The sequence below is a fragment of the Lepidochelys kempii genome, chromosome 17, assembly GCF_965140285.1.
Source record: "Lepidochelys kempii isolate rLepKem1 chromosome 17, rLepKem1.hap1, whole genome shotgun sequence".
NCBI classification, from domain to species: Eukaryota; Metazoa; Chordata; order Testudines; family Cheloniidae; genus Lepidochelys; species Lepidochelys kempii.
In genome coordinates this window covers 25,345,108-25,365,299 of record NC_136396.1, presented here as the reverse complement: position 1 = coordinate 25,365,299, position 20,192 = coordinate 25,345,108, and the positions used below count along the sequence as shown (strand labels likewise).

Sequence of the window (20,192 nt, the reverse complement as noted above, 5' to 3'; positions counted from 1 at the left end):
GGGATGATCACGTCCCTCGATCTGCTCGCTATGCCCCTACTTATACATCCCAAAATGCCATTGGCCTTCTTGGCAACAAGGGCACACTGCTGACTCATATCCAGCTTCTCGTCCACTGTCACCCCTAGGTCCTTTTCCGCAGAACTGCTGCCTAGCCATTCGGTCCCTAGTCTGTAGCTGTGCATTGGGTTCTTCCGTCCTAAGTGCAGGACCCTGCACTTATCCTTATTGAACCTCATCAGATTTCTTTTGGCCCAATCCTCCAATTTGTCTAGGTCCCTCTGGATCCTATCCCTGCCCTCCAGCGTATCTACCACTCCTCCCAGTTTAGTATCATCCGCAAATTTGCTGAGAGTGCAATCCACACCATCCTCCAGATCATTTATGAAGATATTGAACAAAACCGGCCCCAGGACCGACCCCTGGGGCACTCCACTTGACACCGGCTGCCAACTAGACATGGAGCCATTGATCACTACCCGTTGAGCCCGACAATCTAGTCAACTTTCTACCCACCTTATGGTGCATTCATCCAGCCCATACTTCCTTAACTTGCTGACAAGAATACTGTGGGAGACCGTGTCAAAAGCTTTGCTAAAGTCAAGATACAATACATCCACTGCTTTCCCTTCATCCACAGAACCAGTAATCTCATCATAGAAGGCGATTAGATTAGTCAGGCATGACCTTCCCTTGGTGAATCCATGCTGACTGTTCCTGATCACTTTCCTCTCATGTAAGTGCTTCAGGATTGATTCTTTGAGGACCTGCTCCATGATTTTTCCAGGGACTGAAGTGAGGCTGACTGGCCTGTAGTTCCCAGGATCCTCCTTCTTCCCTTTTTTAAAGATTGGCACTACATTAGCCTTTTTCCAGTCATCCGGGACTTCCCCGGTTCGCCACGAGTTTTCAAAGATAATGGCCAATGGCTCTGCAATCACAGCCGCCAGTTCCTTTAGCACTTTCGGATGCAACTCATCCGGCCCCATGGACTTGTGCACGTCCAGTTTTTCTAAATAGTCCCTAACCACCTCTTTCTCCACAGAGGGATGGCCATCTATTTCCCATGTTGTGATGCCCAGCACAGCGGTCTGGGAGCTGACCTTGTTCGTGAAGACAGAGGCAAAAAAATCATTGAATACATTAGCTTTTTCCACATCCTCCGTCACTAGGTTGCCTCCCTCATTCATTAAGGGGCCCACACTTTCCTTGGTTTTCTTCTTGTTGCCAACATACCTGAAGAAACCCTTCTTGTTACTCTTGACATCTCTCGCTAGCTGCAGCTCCAGGTGCGATTTGGCCCTCCTAATTTCATTCCTACATGCCCGAGCAATATTTTTATACTCTTCCCTGGTCATCTGTCCAACCTTCCACTTCTTGTAAGCTTCTTTTTTATGCTTAAGATCCGCTAGGATTTTACTGTTAAGCCAACCTGGTCGCCTGCCATATTTACTATTCTTTCGACACATCGGGATGGTTTGTCCCTGTAACCTCAACAGGGATTCCTTGAAATACAGCTAGCTCTCCTGGACTCCTTTCCCCTTCATGTTAGTCCCCCAGGGGATCCTACGCATCCGTTCCCTGAGGGAGTCAAAGTCTGCTTTCCTGAAGTCCAGGGTCCGTATCCTGCTGCTTAACTTTCTTCCCTGTGTCAGGATCCTGAACTCAACCAACTCATGGTCACTGCCTCCCAGATTCCCATCCACTTTTGCTTCCCCTACTAATTCTTCCCAGTTTGTGAGCAGCAGGTGAAGAAAAGCTCCCCCCCCTAGTTGGTTCCTCTAGCACTTGCACCAGGAAATTGTCCCCTACGCTTTCCAAAAACTTCCTGGATTGTCTATGCACCGCTGTACTGCTCTCCCAGCAGATATCAGGAAAATTAAAGTCACCCATGAGAACCAGGGCATGCGATCTAGTAGCTTCTGCGAGCTGCCGGAAGAAAGCCTCATCCACCTCATCCCCCTGGTCCGGTGGTCTATAGCAGACTCCCACCACTACATCACTCTTGTTGCTCACACTTCTAAACTTAATCCAGAGACACTCAGGTTTTTCTGCAGTATCGTACCGGAGCTCTGAGCAGTCATACTGCTCCCTTACATACAGTGCTACTCCCCCACCTTTTCTGCCCTGCCTGTCCTAAATGTTTCTATTTAATAAATGTTTCTATTTAATGAAGTTTCTTGTCTGTCTTGTTTTTCTCAAGTAAACAATGTAACAGGACCAATCGCTGGAGGACATGATTGCTCTGGTGGCTGTAGAAGCAGGTGAATGTGTTGTTGTCTGATCAGATTCACAGTCTTCTCTTTCTTGGATTCAGTACAAGTCTGACGTGCCAAATTCAACTTGCTTATGTATTTCTGAGAGCAACCCCTGGGATAGGGTATTGGTGGCACATCATCTGAACTAGAAAACTCATCCAGTAGATACCCAATATAATTAATCTCTCCTGGCTTTTGCTGCCAGCATCCCAGAAATCTGTGCACCAGTGGGGGCCTTTTTACAGTTTTGCATTCTTTTGATTTTCTTGACAAATAACACATTTTTCAAAGTTTGTGGAGAGTTTCTTTTTTATATAAGCTTTAAGAGGCTTGTCATCTGAGACTTTAACTTCCATTCTAGAGGTAAAGTTCTCAAAGAATTTGTTAGCATCCCCACTATCACTGTTTTTTGTACAACTATACAGACTTGTGCTAAAGTTAGATATGTTAGTAACACTGTATATGTGATACTATATGTATCAAAATTGCCATTTTTGTTTCGTGAGCACTTTGATTGAAGCCCAGTATGAAGCTGTGTATTGTCATCTCTAACACTAATACTGACCTGTGCATAAGTATCTGAATTAAAAAGAGTTTTTAGAATATTTCAAAAGCTAGTGCTGCATAGGCAATTACAGATCAAAACCTTCCATCAGGCACACTTGATGCTGTTTTGTATGTACAAAAGCTTACAAATAGAGAAGCATTACATTAGGACAGCGTTTCTCAAACTGGGGTCCACAAGGGTACCCCAGGAGGTCTGCTGGCCCCGCTGATCAACTCCTCTCCCTCCCTCCCAGCACCTCCTGCATGCTGTGGAACAGCTGTTCCCCAGTGTGGAGGAGGCGATGGGAGAGAGGGGGAGGAGCAGGGATGGAATCATGTCTGGGGCTGCTGGTCCCACTGATCAACTCCTCCCTCTTCCTCCCAGTGCCTCCTGCACACCACAGAACAGCTGTTCAGTGGCATGCAGGAGGTGCTGGGAAGGAGAGGGAGGGGGTGGAAAGAGGCAGGGCAGGGGTGGAGTGGGGGCGAGAAGAGGTGGGGTGGGGCTTTGGAAGAAGGTGTGGAGTGGGGACTGGGGTGAGCGGGGGAATAAGAGGTCTGAATATTTTTAAATCAAAATGGGGGTCCTCGGGTTGCTGAAGTTTGAGAACTGCTGCATTAGGAATTAAAATACATTTATATCTACCCACTATGCAGTACAAACTATGGGCATGCAATCTACTGCTACTGGTTCACTACCTACAGTGTGAGACTGATCTGGTCAGCAAATTTCAATTGAAAATATAGAAAACTGTTATATCACTTGTGAGATACTTTGACAATTAAGAATAGAATACTGCAAAAGGTTGATATTTGCCATTTTGACACCTGCTAAACAAGCTATTTCTTTTCAGACATTATTAAGAATTGCCATATTTGGTCAGACCAATTGTTCATCTAGTTCAGTATCTTGTCTTTTGACAGTAGCCAGGGCCAGATGCTTCAGAGGGAATAAACAGAACAGGGTAATTTTTCCCGTCCCAGCTTCTGGCAGCTTCAGAGGCTTAGGGACACCCAGAGCATGGGGTTGCCAATAAAAGCTTTTAATACATTGTGGTTTGGTAGTTTTGACCAAACACCACATTAAGGTGTTGAAATTAACTTAAACAGTAAAAACTGTAGTTGTAGTCATGTTGCAGTGTTTTTGGACCTTAGCAAAAAAATGACTTTTTCATTTTGGGTACCATTGTTTCACCTCACCTACAGCTTTACAGCACCACTTGACAACTCCACATCATCATACCTCATCTAAACATACATAAAATAAGCTTTCAAATGATATATGATGTAGGTGTGTGTAGGGTGGGTACATTAAACTCCAAAAATATGACCCTTTTTAGAGAATTGCCTTATGCCTAAAGAGAGTGTCCGAGAGAGCTGTTTCCTGCAGCTCTTAGAGGACACAAGGCCCCTGCTCACAGGAGAAATGCTTGTTGTCAAGCTAAATATGCGAAACGGCAGCAATCAATAATCCTAGAGACTGGATATCAGATGGCAGATAGTCAGAATTGAGGCATTGTAAACAGTGTAGTCCTGAGTTCTGCAGCTTTGCACTCAGCTGCTTTGGAAAACGTTCCAGCATCTTTAGCAACAGAATTCTTCCTTTGTAAATCCTGCTGCTAGTAAAGCAGAGAGTAACTAAATAGTCACTATTACTAGAAAGGAGTACTTGTGGCACCTTAGAGACTAACCAATTTATTTGAGCATAAGCTTTCGTGAGCTATAGCTCACTTCATCGGATGCATACTGTGGAAAATACAGATGATGTTTTTATACACACAATCCATGAAAAAATGGGTGTTTATCACTACAAAGTTTTTTTCTCCCCCCATCCCACTCTCCTGCTGCTAATAGCCAGAGCTGTCCCTAGGGTATGGCGAATAGGGGTGACCGCTCTGGGCCCCACGGGCCAGTGCAATTGGCCAGTGCAGTCAGTCCCAGAAGTGACACATCAGTTCTGGAAGTGATGCATTCATCACTTCCACCCCAGGCCCCGCACCCTACTTGGGATGGCCCTGACTATTATGTTACTTACTGTTCCTTTTGCAGCTTCAGCTCAAAAACTGCTTTGGTGATAAGGCACATAGTCACACAGTTTAAAAAAAAAAATCAATATCTTAGCCAAAAACAGAAAATTAAGTTGTTGACAATTATTTGTGACAAGTTTGGTTTGGGGCAGGGAGTGGGCCAGTTTTCATCAGAGAAACAAAAAATGTTGACAGGCTTTCCTATAGCCCTGCTACTGCTAAATAGAGCCCTCCAACAACTGGAATATGCTCATCTCCTTACTAGCATATAGAGTGACCATATGTTGTACTAAGATTTTCTTGTTTTGTTTTTTTTCAGTGAGTCAGTATAGTTTTTGCCAGCCCAGAGGATGGGCAGCCAATGTCTTATGTTTTCACAATGTTTTGTCCAACTTTCATAAAATAAATACATGGTTAATATGAGTTTAAAAGGCCAGGGACACTTCCTTGTGAAGAATCTGTGCAGCAGGTCATGCTCGAGCTGTGAAAATGTCAGTTTTTGATGGAACTTTAGAGGCAGTGATTTATCATGTATTTCTGGCAGTGTCCAAAATGTGCTGCTATTGCTAACATCTTTCCAAACAAAAATTAGGCACAATAGGACTTCTGTAACGTTTCTGTCCTACCTTAATCTAGATGAGATGATTCTATGCTGACTTCATTTTGGTCACTTCGTGCTTTACCTAGGAATAAAACTAGGGTTCTATTTTCCCGCTGCTTGGAAACCAAACTTATTAAACTGGATAATGCCATTGATCTATTTACAGTATAAGGTTGCCATAGAGTTGTAACTAACATTAAGACTGATGCCCACTATACATTTAAAACTAAAAAGTGACTTTGTAAAAATGACTTGGGTTTCCAACTCTACTGTGTCTCAGTCAGGGTGGAGCACCTTGTGAGGTATCTTCACACTAGCTCAAAGTCACAGACTCACAGCTATCCTATATTCATTATTTTAAATAGTATTTCTGATAATCTGACAATAATTTAAACAGTTATTTCTTTAAAAAACATCCTTATAAGTTATGGTGTATTGAAAACAACTTTCTGGGTCACAAAAAAGAAAACAAAAAGATGAAATACAAGCTATACAAGCACAGAAGAGTTCGATACTTAAGTTTTTATGTCATGAAAACAACGAAGTTGATCAAGATCATGGAATAACTGCCGACGAAAATTTTTATGCAGACGAAGCTCAAGAAATGCAACAACACACGGAACAATCATTTGAAACAGATGCAGACACAAAACAAGAAATTACAACAGTTGAAATTGTACTAGCATGGGATAGAGATGACATTGGCACATGGCTGCAATCTTTAAACAACGAATTACGTGCCATTATACTTGAGAAAGGCCCTGTGAGAATAAAAGGTCTTGAATATCCTAAAGACATTAGAGGTAGGAAATTCACATAAAACAATTACTACAAAAGACTTTCTAATGGTGAAATTGTCAACAGACGATGGCTTGTGTACTCTAAATGCAAGAAGAACAGGAGTACTTGTGGCACCTTAGAGATGAACACATTTATTTGAGCATAAGCTTTTGTGGGCTACAGCCCACTTCATCAAATGCATAGAATGGAACATATAGTAAGAAGATATATATACATACAGAGAACATGAAAAGGTGGAAGTTGCCATACCAACTCTGAGGCTAATTAATTAAGATGACACAGTGATGAGTGAACATCTCCGAAGAGTAACTGAAAATGAAATACATGACCACTGTTTGGGACCAAGAATTCAAAATGAACTGATCATGCTAATGAGTGATAAAGTGAAAGACAAAATTGTTTCATTGGTTACTCTGGCAAAATATTTTGCCGTAATTCTAGACTGCACTCCAGACATAAGTCATCAAGAACAGATGTCTTTAGTAGTGAGATTTGTCGACATTAGTGATTCAGCACAGATTACAGTTAAGGAATCGTTTATCACATTTTTAGAAGCAGAAGACACTACAGGTTTTGGACTTCTTCAAGCTCTCCTTGCTGAACTAAAACGAACAGGATTGTCCGTAATGAACATTACAGGACAAGGCTATGATAATAGTGCCAATATGAGAAGATGCATTTCTGGAGTGCAAGCTAGATTGCTGGCAGAAAATCCACAAGCCTTTTTTGTTCCATGTGCATGCCACAGCCTTAATTTGATTTTGTGTGATATGGCCGAATCTTCTGTAGAAGCTATTTCTTTTTTTGGTTTGCTGCAACGCATTTACGTGCTCTTTTCAGCTTCCACTCAATGATGGCAAATATTCAAAGCACATGTCAATGGTATTACCGCTAAGCCTCTATCTGAGACACACTGGGAAAGCAGAGTAGAAAGTGCAAAAACGTTGAGATATCAATCTGAGGAAGTTTACAAAGCACTGGTTGCTATTTCAGAAGAAGCCAGAGATCCAAAAGCTAAAAGTGAAGCACAGTAGTTGGCCTCTGAAATATCCAGCTTCAAGTTTCTAAAATCTGTCATAATCTAGTGTGACATTCTTGTAAGTGTAAGCAAAATAATGCAGAGTCCAATGATGCAGCTTGATTCAACACACAAGACTTTTTAGTGAAATACACAGAAAATGGATTCAAAGCAGCACAGGTTACAGTAAGAGAGCTTCCACAGGCACTCGGTGTAGAACCAAAATGGCCATGTCGGAATGTGACACGAGTTTCAAGGAAAAAACGGCAAGCAGAATATGAAGGAGCAGATGAGCCCATAGAAGATCCAGAAAAGAAATTTGACGTTGAATTTTTTAATATTGATTAAAAGTTTAATACCTTATGAGTACACCATGAACAATTTGGATTTTCAACTAAATTCAACGGAATAGGAAAACAAGAGCAGCTAATGACAAAGTGCAAGAACCTAGAGAGCCTCCTGAAGCACAGTGATTGTTGTGATTTAAATGGACTTGAACTGTATGAAGAATTGAGTACACTGTCATCCATGTTGCCACATGCAGAATCGGTGATGGACATTGTACAGTTTATTCATACCAGCAAACTTGTTGACACATATCCTAATGTGTACATTGCCACTCGTATTCTACTTACAATTCCTGTTACAGTAGTATCAGGAGAATGGAGTTTTTAATGAGCTTTAGTTTTGAGAAACTATCTCCATTCTACAATGAGTCAGGAATGCTTGACTGGTCTTTCTATTCTTGCAATCAAACAAGACATCACTTTTTGTCTTTGTCATACGATGACATTATTACTGATTTTGCAGCCAAAAAAAGCCAGAAAGATTGCTTTTAATTAAAAACAAATCCTTGTTTCAATACCTCTTCATAGAAATTTCCAATAAAATGTTGACAAATTTAAAAAATTATATTATTTGCATCATTCTGTCAATAAATCAGAATTTCTTCTATAGCGCTACTTCTTCAGTGCAAGTATAGTCCATCAGCATTACAGTGAGCTTAATTAGTTTAAGCTGGTTTTAAGAAAGTGCATGTGGCAAGTTTTCCAATACTGTAAGCTTATGTTTGTGTTGCTAAGAGCAAGTTGGGCATAGGGGCACCAGTTTAATAATCCCTCCTAGGGCACCATAAATCCTAAGGATGGCCCTGCACAGGAATGTTAAATGTTGTCATATTATGGTCACTATTTCCAAGCGGTCCTGTTATAGTTACCTCTTGGACCAGATCCTATGCTTCACTCAGGACTAAAGCGAGAGTTGCCTCTTCCCTTGGGGTTTCAGTACCAGCTGCTCCAAGAAGCAGTCATTTAAAGTATCGAGAAATTTTGTCTCTGCATTTCATCCTGAGGTGACATGTACCTAGTCAATATGGGGATAACTGAAATCCCCCACTATTATTGAGTTCTTTGTTTCGATAGCCTCTCTAATCTCCCTTAGCATTTCATCATCACTATCACTGTCCTGGTCAGGTGGTCAATAATAGATCCCTACTGTTATATTCTTATTAGAATATGGAATTACTATCCACAGAGATTCTATGGAACATGTGGATTCATTTAAGATTTTTACTTCATTTGATTCTACATTTTCTTTCACATATAGTGCTACTCCCGTCCTCCCCCCCACACCCCCCGTTCTGTCCTTCCAGTATATTTTGTACCACGGAATGATTGTGTCCCACTGATTGTCCTCACTCCACCAGGTTTCCGTGATGCCAATTCTATCAATATCCTCCTCCTTTAACAGGAGGCACGCTAGTCATTGATGTATTCCTAGGTGTGTGACAGCTGTTGTCCCCAGACACCACAGGGTCAAAGTGCCCTGGGTGTTGCCCTGAGCTGACATGTTGAAACGCTGCTCCAAAGGGGGCATTTTGCTGTGGCTGCCCGGCTAACCGAGTCGGGGAAGGAGGCAAGTTGTTGGAAATGGGTCACTCTGAGTGGACTGCAGCTGAGGCTTGCTGGGCTATGCCCCAGTCGGAGAGGGGTGCCCTGCTCTAGGCTGGGCTGGAGGCTGTGGGGCTGTCGAGTGGCTGCCTGGGTGCTGAGACGCGCAGGGCCTGCCCTGCCGGGGAAGGGCTGGCTGCCGCACAGCTCTCCGTGCCCCCGGGCGGGGGGCACTGGGTATGCGGCAGCCCCTGGCCTGGCCTGGCCTGTTGGGGGAGCCGGCGCCACCCAGCCCAGGCTGGGTCACCTCCAGCTCTGGGGCAGAGCTCTGTGGGGGATGCCCTCTGACCTTTCAACCCTCAGCAGTGTCTCTACCCTGGGTCCGCCCTGGAGAGGGCGGCAGGTCGCAGCCCCCAGGAGCCGATTTCCTCAGGGGGAATTCTCCGTCATGCGAAGCGGTGCCATCGGCACGGTTTTCGCACCTCCTCCCTACACGCGTCAGACCAAAGAGGGCGGCGCCGCGCATGCGTAGTGGGTGACGCAGTGCTCTTCCCTCACCCTCCCTTCCCCCAGGCAGAGGGGGCGCGCTGACGCATTACGCGCGGGGTGTGGGCAGGTCGGGTCGCGCGCATGCGCGGGGGGCGGGTCGTGGTGGCGGTGCTGCGGAGCTGGGGTTGCCGGGTCTGTGGACGCCATGTCGGGCCGCTCGGTGCGAGCTGAAACCCGCAGCCGCGCCAAAGATGACATCAAAAAAGTGATGGCGGCCATCGAGCGCGTCCGCAAATGGTGAGAGGCGGGGCCTGGGGGCGGGGCCTTGAAGTGTGGAGCCAATCACCGTGCCTCATTGGCTTCGGTGGTGGGACTCCCATGGAGAATAGCCAATCAAAGTTCCTCGGGAGCCAGCGGGCGGGGCCAGCGGGGGGAACATCCAATTACCTCTCCTTACGGTTTGAAAGGGCGGGGAAGCGAAGAGCAACCCGATTGGCAGGGGCTATGCCCAATCACAATTTCCCCCCAGGCGTGCGGCCTCTGAAGAGCTTTTAGAGGGACATGCTCTGAGGTCAATCAGGGCCCGCGGGCTGAGGAGGCGGGTTCTTCTGTTACTATGGGGCCCGGGAGCCGCCCACACTGAGCCAAAGTGTCCCGCGTTACGCAGGATCATGGGCCCGGAGGGCCCGGCCCTGCGGTGAGTTCCGCTTGAGCCCGGGGCCGGGGCCGGGGCCGGGGCCGTGTACCAGGCCCAGCCCGGGGCGCGGAGGCCCAGAGGCGCAGGCCGGGCTCTGCCCGAAGCGGGGCCTGCGGCGGGCGTTGGGCCTGCCGCCGACTTCGTACCCGGCAAGCCCCTCCCCTCACCGTGCCTCAGTTTCCTCGCTAGTGTAACGGTGCTCGCCGGCGGGTGTGTGGTGCGGTGCTCCTCCCCGCCCGTCTCTTGGGCATCGCCGCTTGTTGCGGCCGGGACCGGTGCCTGGGCTTGGGGGTCGGGGCTGGCACGGGGACGTGATGGGTAGGAGGGACCTGACCCGGGGTAGCTGCTGCCCTGGGGCCCGACGCCCTGCTCTAGCCCCCCGTGCAGTGCACAAGACCGTCCGTTAGAGCTTTGACCCCCTTCGTCCAGCTGACCGGAACCCGTCAGGGCCTGCCTACCTGCAGCAGTCGCGCTGGTGAATCCTAAATCGGTTGAAGAACTAGTTCATTCTGCTTCTGCTGCCCAGCCAAAATGCTGGGCGATGGAAGGGGCTGCAGCTGTTTTCAGGAAAGGCAGTCCCAAAACAGCTGTGCAGAAACAGTAACAACCTCTCCCCAGGAGGCTGGGGTAGGGGTAGTGTAGAGGTCACCCTTCTCCTGTCCTTACAGCAGCTAAGACTCTGGGGGAGAATAGCAGAGGTTATTACATAAGGTGGAGCTCCTGAGTAGGGATTAGAGCTGGGCAAATAACTGTCTCTTCAGTTCACTAGCAATTCCAAATGTCAGAAATGAAACATTTTGTTCCAATTTTAGGTATTTTAAACTGTTTTTAAAAATGTATGTGGAAAAGAAGAGTCACAGAATCTAATTAGAAAAGGAGGACTTGTGGCACCTTAGAGACTAACCAATTTATTTGAGCATGAGCTTTCGTGAGCTACAGCTCACTTCATCGGATGCATACCATGGAAACTGCAGAACACATTATATACACACAGAGACCATGAAACCATATGTGTGTATATAATGTCTTCTGCAGTTTCCACGGTATGCATCCAATGAAGTGAGCTGAAGCTCACGAAAGCTTATGCTCAAATAAATTGGTTAGTCTCTAAGGTGCCACAAGTACTCCTTTTCTTTTTGCGAATACAGACTAACACGGCTGTTACTCTGAAATGTGTTAAGTGGTGTTCTAATACAAAAGATCACCTCCTGCCCCAAAGAGCTTACGGTATTGATTGTTGAACTCTTGCAGTGGCGTCAGAGAGAAAAGTCATGGATAACTTTCAGATAGAGGGAGGGGGCTGCCCCTCATCAAAGATGGGAGGAGGAATAGCTTAGTGGTTTGAGCATTGGCCTGCTAAACCCAGGGTTGTGAGTTCAATCTTTGAGGGGGCCATTTAGGGATCTGGGGCAAAATTGGGGATTGGTCCCCCTTTGAGCAGGGGCTTGGACTAGATGACCACCTGAGGTCCCTTCCAACCGTGATAGTCTATGATTCCCGTGAGCCAATAGCTCAGCAGGCTGATAGATGAGTCACATCAGTTTTATAGCCAATGGTTTAATGTGGCCAGCATCACATCCAGGTGCCTCTGACTGCCCTAACCCACTGGATCAGGCACCTATTTTGCAGTTGGGTGAACTGAAGGTAGCCTTTCAGTGTGAGATCAAGCAAAATTAAACCAGTGGCTTCAGTTAAAGCCCAGGGAAGTGGAAGGCCAGGGTGGCCAAGTTTTCATGGTTTTCTTTGCAATCCCAAGGGCCCATAGACCACTGTAAATCAACTCCTGCTCCGAGTAGATCCTCGGTAGAATGTCTAACTCTCCCATCCCCAGTCAACCACTAATTTCCTACCCTTGTTTCAGCAAGGAGGGATTGGGATAGGCTTCTAATTTCCCTCACTGCAAACCAGTTCTGCAGGCAGAGTGCAGATTTTGACACCATTGCACGTTGGCCCTGGTGATGTTAAGGTGAGAGGCACCAGTATAAAAACTGGGAAAGGGAGAGCACCATGCTGAGCATCTGAGTGAGCAGAGACACCCCCCGCCCCTTTTCCAGCCAAGTCAGTCCGCTAGGAAAGCCCTGCTCTAGAGATAATGGGGAAAAGGCCCATTCGAGGGGAGACAATGTTCCCACAACCCCTGATTCCAGAGGAATGTTTGTATTCCTAGCCCTCATTGGTCCCCTAGAGGGCACTGGAGGGAGTTCACACCTTTGCTGCTGCTGCTTTTCTGGAGAGTTTTGTGGTGAGATTGTGTCCGTTTCACTCTGCTTCTCTCCTGCCTAGGCAAGTGTATGCAGAAGTAGCAGCACAGGCATGATCCTGAGCTGAATTTAATGGCTGTGTCCTAAGTAATTACCAGGACTTCCTTGGTTGTGTGGTTGGGAGAGATGGTTGGCTTTGTTGGTTGTAACCTGTCTCCTGCTCGGTGGTAGGGAGAAGAAGTGGGTGACGGTGGGAGACACATCCCTTCGGATATTCAAGTGGGTGCCTGTAGCAGACAGTAAAGAGGTAAGTGCTGGGTCTGCTGTAAGAAAGGCTCTTAAGGATTGCATGCGCTGGCTGGAGAGGAGGAGGCCATGCCTCACTGCTGAGGGGGACGGACTCTAGTTCTGCCCTTCAGAATGTCATCCCAGCTCCCACCAGGAAGGTCTGGTCTTCGGGGTCTCCTCTGCATGGCGCAGACAAACCCGTGGAGCTCTCAGAAAAACAAAAAAAGGGCATCGTTTCCTGTGGCTCCCCTCGCTAGTCAGAGAACAGTGAACAAATTGACGCTTTTTGCGGGGCGTCTCTGGGACAGGGGAGCTCTGGGGCCGATGGGTCTGTGGCCAGTTTGCTCATTGGGAAATCCCCAGAGAGGATCTGGAAGGCCAAACCTTCCTTTTGCAATGGACTTCAGGCTCAGGGGTTGGCCCAACAATCCACACAGCATCTATAATGTGGTGTAGCCACATTTGCTGCACTTGTGGCCTGGGCAGGTACAGTGAACATAGGCGAATGCGCCTCTGGCTCTGTGCTGTTGCTGCTGCCTGAGGAGGGCAGTGCTCCTCAAAGGCCTGCTGCCTCTCTCCCCTCTGCTTGCTGAGTGTGACTCTGTTAATCCCATGTTCTCTCTCCCTTCAAGAAAGAGAAGTCCAAAACAAGTAGCAGCACTGCCCAAGAACCCAATGGCTTCCCAGCTGACTCATCTGCCAACTCCTCCCTCCTCCTGGAGTTCCAGGGTAAGTCTGCCTACCCCCAGAACTCAGGCTGGCAGGGGGAGGGCACTGCTGCCGTTCATATCAAGAGGACTTTGTAAATATTGAGGTGTCATTAGTACAGTATCTATGTCTTGCACATCCCCCCAGGAGCAATGCAGATTTCCACAAGGGATGTTGTTCTGACACATAAGAACGGCCATATTGGGTCAGACCAATGATTCATCTAGTCTAGTATCCTGTCTTCTGACAGTGGCCAATGCTGGGTGCCCCAGAGGGAATGAACAGAACAAGCAATTATTGAGTGATCCATCCCATCATCCACTCCCAGCTTCTGGCAGTCAGAAGCTAGGGAAACCCAGAGCATGGGCTTGCATACCTGCCTATCCTGCTCCGACTCCCTTCTCTCCAGTGACTGCTGTGGGGAGAGGCTGTTAGCAGCCTGCAGCCAGGACACCCTGCCCTACACCATTCCCTGTAGCAACTGGCACAGGGATCTCCTGCACTGTCATGATGAAGCCTTTCTGGGTATGTCCCGCTTTAGAACAGTGGCTCGCAAACATTTTACTGAAACGCCCCGCCAGCTGCACATTTTGTCTTTTTTAGTGATCCGCACAGGGTCCAAATTCATGGGTGGGGGTGTGTGTGCAAAATCACAGGTCAGCCTCCTCCTCCGCCGCTACTTTCTCTGTTCTCGCACCACCAAGGGGGCACTGACCCCCCGCAGCTGGAGGTGTGGCCAGGCCAAACATGAGCAAGTGGTGCTGTGACCCCATGAGGCCGGTTGCAATACCCAGAGCATGGAGCTGTGCCCAGCCCCATAGGACATGAGCCATCGCTGCAGGGTGAGTGTGGGGAAGGCTTGCTGTCAACCCCTGCCCCTTCAGGGCCTCCCCTTGGAAAAGCTGCTGTAGGAATCCTAGGAGCAGGGGATAGTGCTGGGGCTTCCAGGTAGCCTTTGTTTGCGTCTCACAGCAGGGGTTGCAGGCAGGAAGGGGGACCGTACCCAGAGGCATGTGTCCTTCAGCTCATCTGGGTGGAGACCAGTGAATCATAGAATCATAGAATATCAGGGTTGGAAGGGACCTCACAAGGGCATCTAGTCTGACCCCCTGCTCAGAGCAGGACCAACCCCAGCTAAATCATCCCCGCTAGGGCTTTGTCAAGCCTGATCTTGGAGGCAGCACCATTACTTTCCCCCAGAGTCTGTGGTGGGTCCAGGATGGATTTTAATATTAAGGCCAGTCTTGCTCCTTGGCCCATTCCATTCAGCCATAAGGGCTTTAGGAGCACTGGAGGTCTCAGCCCCAGGGACTAGGAGCACTCTGTGATGAAGGGATTCGCAGAGGAGATGTGCACGTCACGGTGATGTCAGACTGGGGGAAAGGAACCAGTACAGCCTGGGAAACTCTACTGAACAGCTTTGTGTCCCATTCCTATGTCAGGTGCTCTTTGCTCAGCAAACACCCCAGGAACCCCTCCTCTGCCTGCTCTCTCTTCCCATGCTCAGGCGTCTCCTTCTCTCGGAGGAGCGGTATCCTGGGGATTGACCATATGGCTAATCCTGGAAATCCAGGGCAGCCTAGCATACACGGCTTGGGAACCCCATAGGGAGAGGCGGGTGCAGAGCTCTCCTGCTGGCATGACTCCTCCCTGCTCCCTTGGGTCATTCTCTGTGGGTGCCATCTTTCAGTGCTGCCCCCTGCTGTGCTACTGCAGCTGTGAACCAGGCATCCCCCCTAACATGCTGACGTTTTTTCAGATGAGACCAGTAACCAGAGCTCCTTGTCAGACGTTTACCAGCTCAAGGTCGACAGCAGCCCGAACTCGAGCCCCAGCCCCCAGCAAAGCGAGTCAATGAGTCCGGCACATATGTCCGACTTCCGCACGGACGACTCACAGCCACCTACACTGGGGCAGGAGACCCTGGAAGGTATGATGCGGCCAGCTGCACTGGGAGAGGAGATGGTGGAGGGGGCGGGCCCTAAGGAAAGCGCAGTTCAGCCAGCCATTCTGGGCCTGGTGAGCCCTGGGAGAGGCACAGTACAGCTGCCCATGATGGGCTAGGTGAGCTTTTGCTCCTTGCCCTGGCAGGGCATTTGCTGCCTTGTTCCTGTGCAAGAAGCCTGGCTGGGCAGGCTGTTTGCATGCATGTTTGCAGCAGCACTGCTGTGTTAATGCTGCTGCATGTCCAACATGGTGTTGGCTTTTCCTAGGCCTCCCTGTGGTGCAAGGGCAGCAGAGACCTGAATGCCCTCTAGGCATGGTGCTCCCCTCTGAGTCCTAGGAGTATGTTGTGCCTGCAGGCAAGGGGGCAGTAGCTGGCTGGCTCACTTGGTGAGGCCAGGCAGAGCTCTTGCTGCTAACATTGGGCTCACAGGGCCAATACATCCGTAATCCTCCCCTTTCCCTTCCAGAGCCCTGCCTCCCTTCCTCGGAAGTTGCAGATGAGCCTCCCACTCTCACGAAGGAGGAGCCTGTCCCTCTCGAGACTCAGGTAAGGAGAAGGGAAACTAAAGCCTTCCCTACATATGTACAGGCCCAAAGTACACCCTTCATCCCTCTGGTGTGTTGACTCTGAAACCTAACAATGGCACATGATGTGTCAGCATTATGAACTGTTTCACTGCTGCCCTTTTGAGCAGAAGCATCCAGCTAATATACTTTCCCCACAGTCTTGGGCTGCCCTCTGCCCAGCTTCCCTAATCATTTCTGTACTGCAGTTCTGAGCTGTGAGTGCCAAAATCGATACTGCCTGGAGAACTGAAAATGTGGGGACAGCCTGAAAGAATCACAGTAAATAACCCAGGCCACTACCGTGAGCCTGCTGTTCTCATCAGGTGCAGTTAATTAAAATGCTTCCCTGTGTCACGTCATTGGAGCTGCCCCAACCAGAGGCCTGGCCTCAGAAGTGCGAGCATTTGCTGTGGAGTGCCCTGGGCCTTGAATCTAGGCAGGGCACTGCTGGGAGCAAGCCCGTGCTGTTGGTGCCGCTAGTGGCCCGTGTAGGATGCTATGGGCCGCTGAGCCTCATCATCGGACTGTAGCCTCTGCCTCTCCCTTCAGTGCTGTTGGCTCCCTGTGAGCAGAGCCCCCAGGGCAGTGGCTGAGCTGTGCGCAGAGCTGGGAGCTGCATCCCGCATCACTCATGACCTCTGCTCTCCTGCTGTTCCAGGACACTGAAGAGGAGGATTCTGGGGCGCCGCCTCTGAAGAGATTTTGTGCAGATCAGAACTCTGTGTGCCACACGGCCTCGGAGAGCTAGGGACAGGCCCCTCCTGCCTGCCCCCGCCGCAGAGCCCTCCTGCCCTACCCCGGGTCAGGCCCCTCCCACCAGCCCCCCGCAGAACCAGCTCGCCATCCCCAGGGACGGGTTCCTCCCTCCAGCCCCCCGCAGAGCCGGCCTGCCCTCCCCAGTGATGGGCCCCTTCCACCAGCCCTCCTCCCTTCCCCAAGCCAGCCTGCCCTCCCCAGGGACAGGCCCCTCCTGCCAACCCCGGCAGAGCCGGCCTGCCCTCCCCAGGGACGGGCTCCTCCCACCAGCCCCTTGCAGAGGAACTAGTCTGTAGTCTGTCCTTCCCTCAGGGACAGGCCAGGGCACCTCGCACCATCAGTACTTGCAAACTTGCCTCTATTTATTGGCTCCCTTTTCCTGCTGATCTGTGCTGGTGCGGCAGGGGCGGGGCTGGTCATGTGGCCTGCTTGTGTGAGGGGCTGAGTCCTCTGGGTCTCCTGCTCTGCCTGGGCACTGGGCGAGAACTGCAGCCTGACAGATGTTGTTCCCCTGCAGGACGATGGTATTTAGGGTCCCGTGCCCCCGGTTGCCAGGAATGAAAGAGCCGTTCCTGCTGCACTAAGTAGTTTCTCTTCCCCAGAGAATTGTTTCCATGTCCTGGAGCTTCCCTCAGTAAACAAGCCTCATTGATGGGCCGGGTTAGGTGAGCATTTGGGGCATGGGACCGCCCAGCACTGGAACTTTAACAAAGGCCTTTGCCCTGCAGGGCAGGGATCCTGAGCTGGGACAGTGTGCAATAGCTGTTGGTTTAAGCCATTTGTGCTGGAGGAGACAGGTGCACCCGCGCTATGGAGGGTAGGCAGATGAGTGAGTCAGGGCACAGCCGCCATCCCCAGGCATGCACTATGGGGCCTCTGGAGGTCTTGGCACTCTCCCCCGGCCCCTGCAGGGTAGCAGTATTCAAGGGTGCAGGCTGTCGGCACAGAGCCCTTAGTATTGGATCCAGGGAGGTTGCCACCAGGTCCCTGGCTGACTCTGTGCCTGGCATCGACCTGTGGTTCCTTATGTGAGTGCCCATGGGAGAGGCTGAGGCAGCATAGGGTTTCTTCAGCTTGAGGGTGGGGAGGTCCTGCTGTGAGGCCCACTCCAAGTCTACCTCAGGGACCGGGAAGGACACAGCAGGGTCTAGGGTCTCTCCCAGAAAACCCAGGGGCCTTAGTTCTCACTCTGCCAGCACTGTCAGGGTGGCGTCATTTCCCAGTGCACCCTTACACTGCCTGCCCTTGGTGCCTGATTTGCACACTCTGGCACCTCTCTCACCCGGCTCCCAGTCAGAGCTGCTCCCCAGGCTTGTTTACCAAGGAGCTCCCATCCCTCCTATCCAACGCCATGGACCTGTTTCCTCTTCGTTGCGATCTGCATGTCAAATTGAGTCTGTGATTGAGCCTCTGTTGAAGCCGAAGGCGCCGGCTGTGCGTGGAAGTGGAGAGATATTTTAGCACTGAATAGAATATTTTTAAAATTAAACTATTTGAAATACAGTGTGTGAATTTTTCTGCAGCAGCCTGAAGAGGGCTGGATCCCCACCATCCTCTCCATGGACCTCTGTGAGTGCAGAAGCGACAGGACATAGGGACAGCATCTTGCCTGGGAAGGGGTGTCAGGGGCTGCTTTGTTCATGTCTTCAAGTGGATGCAGCTGCATATTCTACATAGTGTCTGCGACCTGCGTGCTGGAGCTGGAGGATTTTCCCAGCAGTACCCCTAGAGGGGCGGGGCTCGTGCTGTGTGGCCATAGTCCCTCCCCTGACTATATGAGACAGTACCGCCTTAACCCCCCAACATTCCCCTCCCCCCCCCCGTGTTCCTTCTTACCACCCATGGCTGGAGTTGCAGCACGCCGTGCATTTTACCTCACACTCCTCTATTTAGTGATGTTTTGAGTTGTATGTGTTTCATTAGGACTGTAGTACAGTGTGTGTTAAGTTACTGTCAGCTGTAGGTTGTGTTTTTCTGGTGATGCCCCCATCAGCATTTAAACATTGTCCAGCGGGAAAGTGGCATCCCCACTAATAATCCCCACACGCAGTGCTCGTTGTGTCCAGGCACAGCCCACATCAAGGTGCGCTGTTCCATTTGCACACCGTTTGCTACGCAGACTCAGGTGGCAAGGGATCTTTGTCTGAAGCAGCTCCTGCTCCAAGAGGCAGGAAGATTTACACCTCCTCTTCCTTGCAGATTCAGATTGCTAACCAGCAGCCACTGCTGCCCAAGAACGACTTTGCTACCTGGACAGCTTTGTCTAAATTTGCAGACCAGCTGCCCGAGGCCTTGAGGGAGGAATTTCAGGCATTGGTCACCGAAGGCTGCTTGGTGGCTAAGGCTTCTTTGCAGTCTACACTAGACATCACAATAATTCAGCCAGAGTGAAGGCACCTGCAGTGCCCATGAGGAGGTCTTTCTGGCTGCAGAATTCTGGCATTGCTCCTGCTGTCCAGCAGGCCACTGGGGATTTGCCCTTTGATGGGCAGGAGCTGTTCTCGGATAAGATGGATGAGACTGCTCTCCTACAAGGATTCTAGACTGCCCTAAGGCCCTTGGGCCATTACAGAATTCAATGGCAACAACAGCAGTATTGTCTGCAGCACGTTTGGGGAGCTTTTCACTCCCCCAAAGCAGGACAATCCCGGAAAAGGGCCTCGGCCCCACAGGAGGAAGCAGTTGGGTTCAGGATTCAGCCAGTTCACATGCCATCCCCAGGCACCTCCCAAGCACCCATTTTGACTCCTTGGTCCACAGCAGTGTTCCAGCCGTTGCTCTCCCTCCCCTCCCACCGTCCTCCCCTCTGTGGATGGGCTGACTCACTTTTACAATGCTTGGGGCTCAATCACCACTGACAGCTGGGTCCTAAGCACCGTCTGATCGGGCTGTGCCATCCAGTTCCTCTCCATCTGGCCCCGTCCCTCTTCAGGGACCCCTCTCACGAGATACTGCTCCTTGAGCAGGTGTACTCTCTTGCTCCTCCAGAGCACCAGGGTCAGGTTTTCTATTCCCGGTACTTTCTGGTGCCCAAATCCAAGAGAGGGGTAAGGCCCATTCTTGACCTTTGCGGCCTCAACAAATATATCAGGTACATGAGGTTGCAAATGATCGCTTTGGCACCTATTCTCTCTGTGTTGTATTAAACTGGTTTGAGACCTGGATTGTCAAGACACCTGCTTTCATGCGACCATTTTGCCAAGCCACAGAAAATTCCTTTTGTTTGTTTTGTTAGAGAACCGTTTTCAGTCCACAGTGCTTCCCTTCAGCTCCTCTTCTGCCCCTTGGGTTTTTACCAAATGCATGATCATCATCACGGCATAACTCCAGAAGAACGGGATCCACAGCTTCCCATAGCTGGATGACTGGTTGCTGAGGGGCAGATCCAGAGAGGAAGTC

The 20,192-nt window shown here is 49.7% G+C and overlaps 1 protein-coding gene across 1 annotated transcript; it reads left to right on the top strand.

The window, feature by feature from the left end:
• The first annotated feature begins 9,695 nt into the window (after positions 1-9,695).
• On the top strand, positions 9,696-18,296 carry BCL7B (BAF chromatin remodeling complex subunit BCL7B). The gene is made up of 6 exons (XM_073315347.2): positions 9,696-9,926; positions 12,759-12,834; positions 13,448-13,544; positions 15,283-15,453; positions 15,938-16,017; positions 16,696-18,296. The coding sequence occupies exons 1-6, from the start codon at positions 9,835-9,837 to the stop codon at positions 16,783-16,785; spliced, it is 606 nt and encodes a 201-aa protein (XP_073171448.2). The 5' UTR covers positions 9,696-9,834; the 3' UTR covers positions 16,786-18,296.
• The last annotated feature ends 1,896 nt before the right edge of the window (positions 18,297-20,192 follow it).

Bases quoted from the DNA above. Each gene is read 5' to 3' on its own strand.
- BCL7B (XM_073315347.2), top strand. From the start codon at position 9,835: ATGTCGGGCCGCTCGGTGCGAGCTGAAACCCGCAGCCGCGCCAAAGAT. The intron at 13,545-15,282 runs GTAAGTCTGCCT...ACGTTTTTTCAG, and splicing joins CCTCCTCCTGGAGTTCCAGG to ATGAGACCAGTAACCAGAGC. The intron at 15,454-15,937 runs GTATGATGCGGC...TTTCCCTTCCAG, and splicing joins GGGGCAGGAGACCCTGGAAG to AGCCCTGCCTCCCTTCCTCG.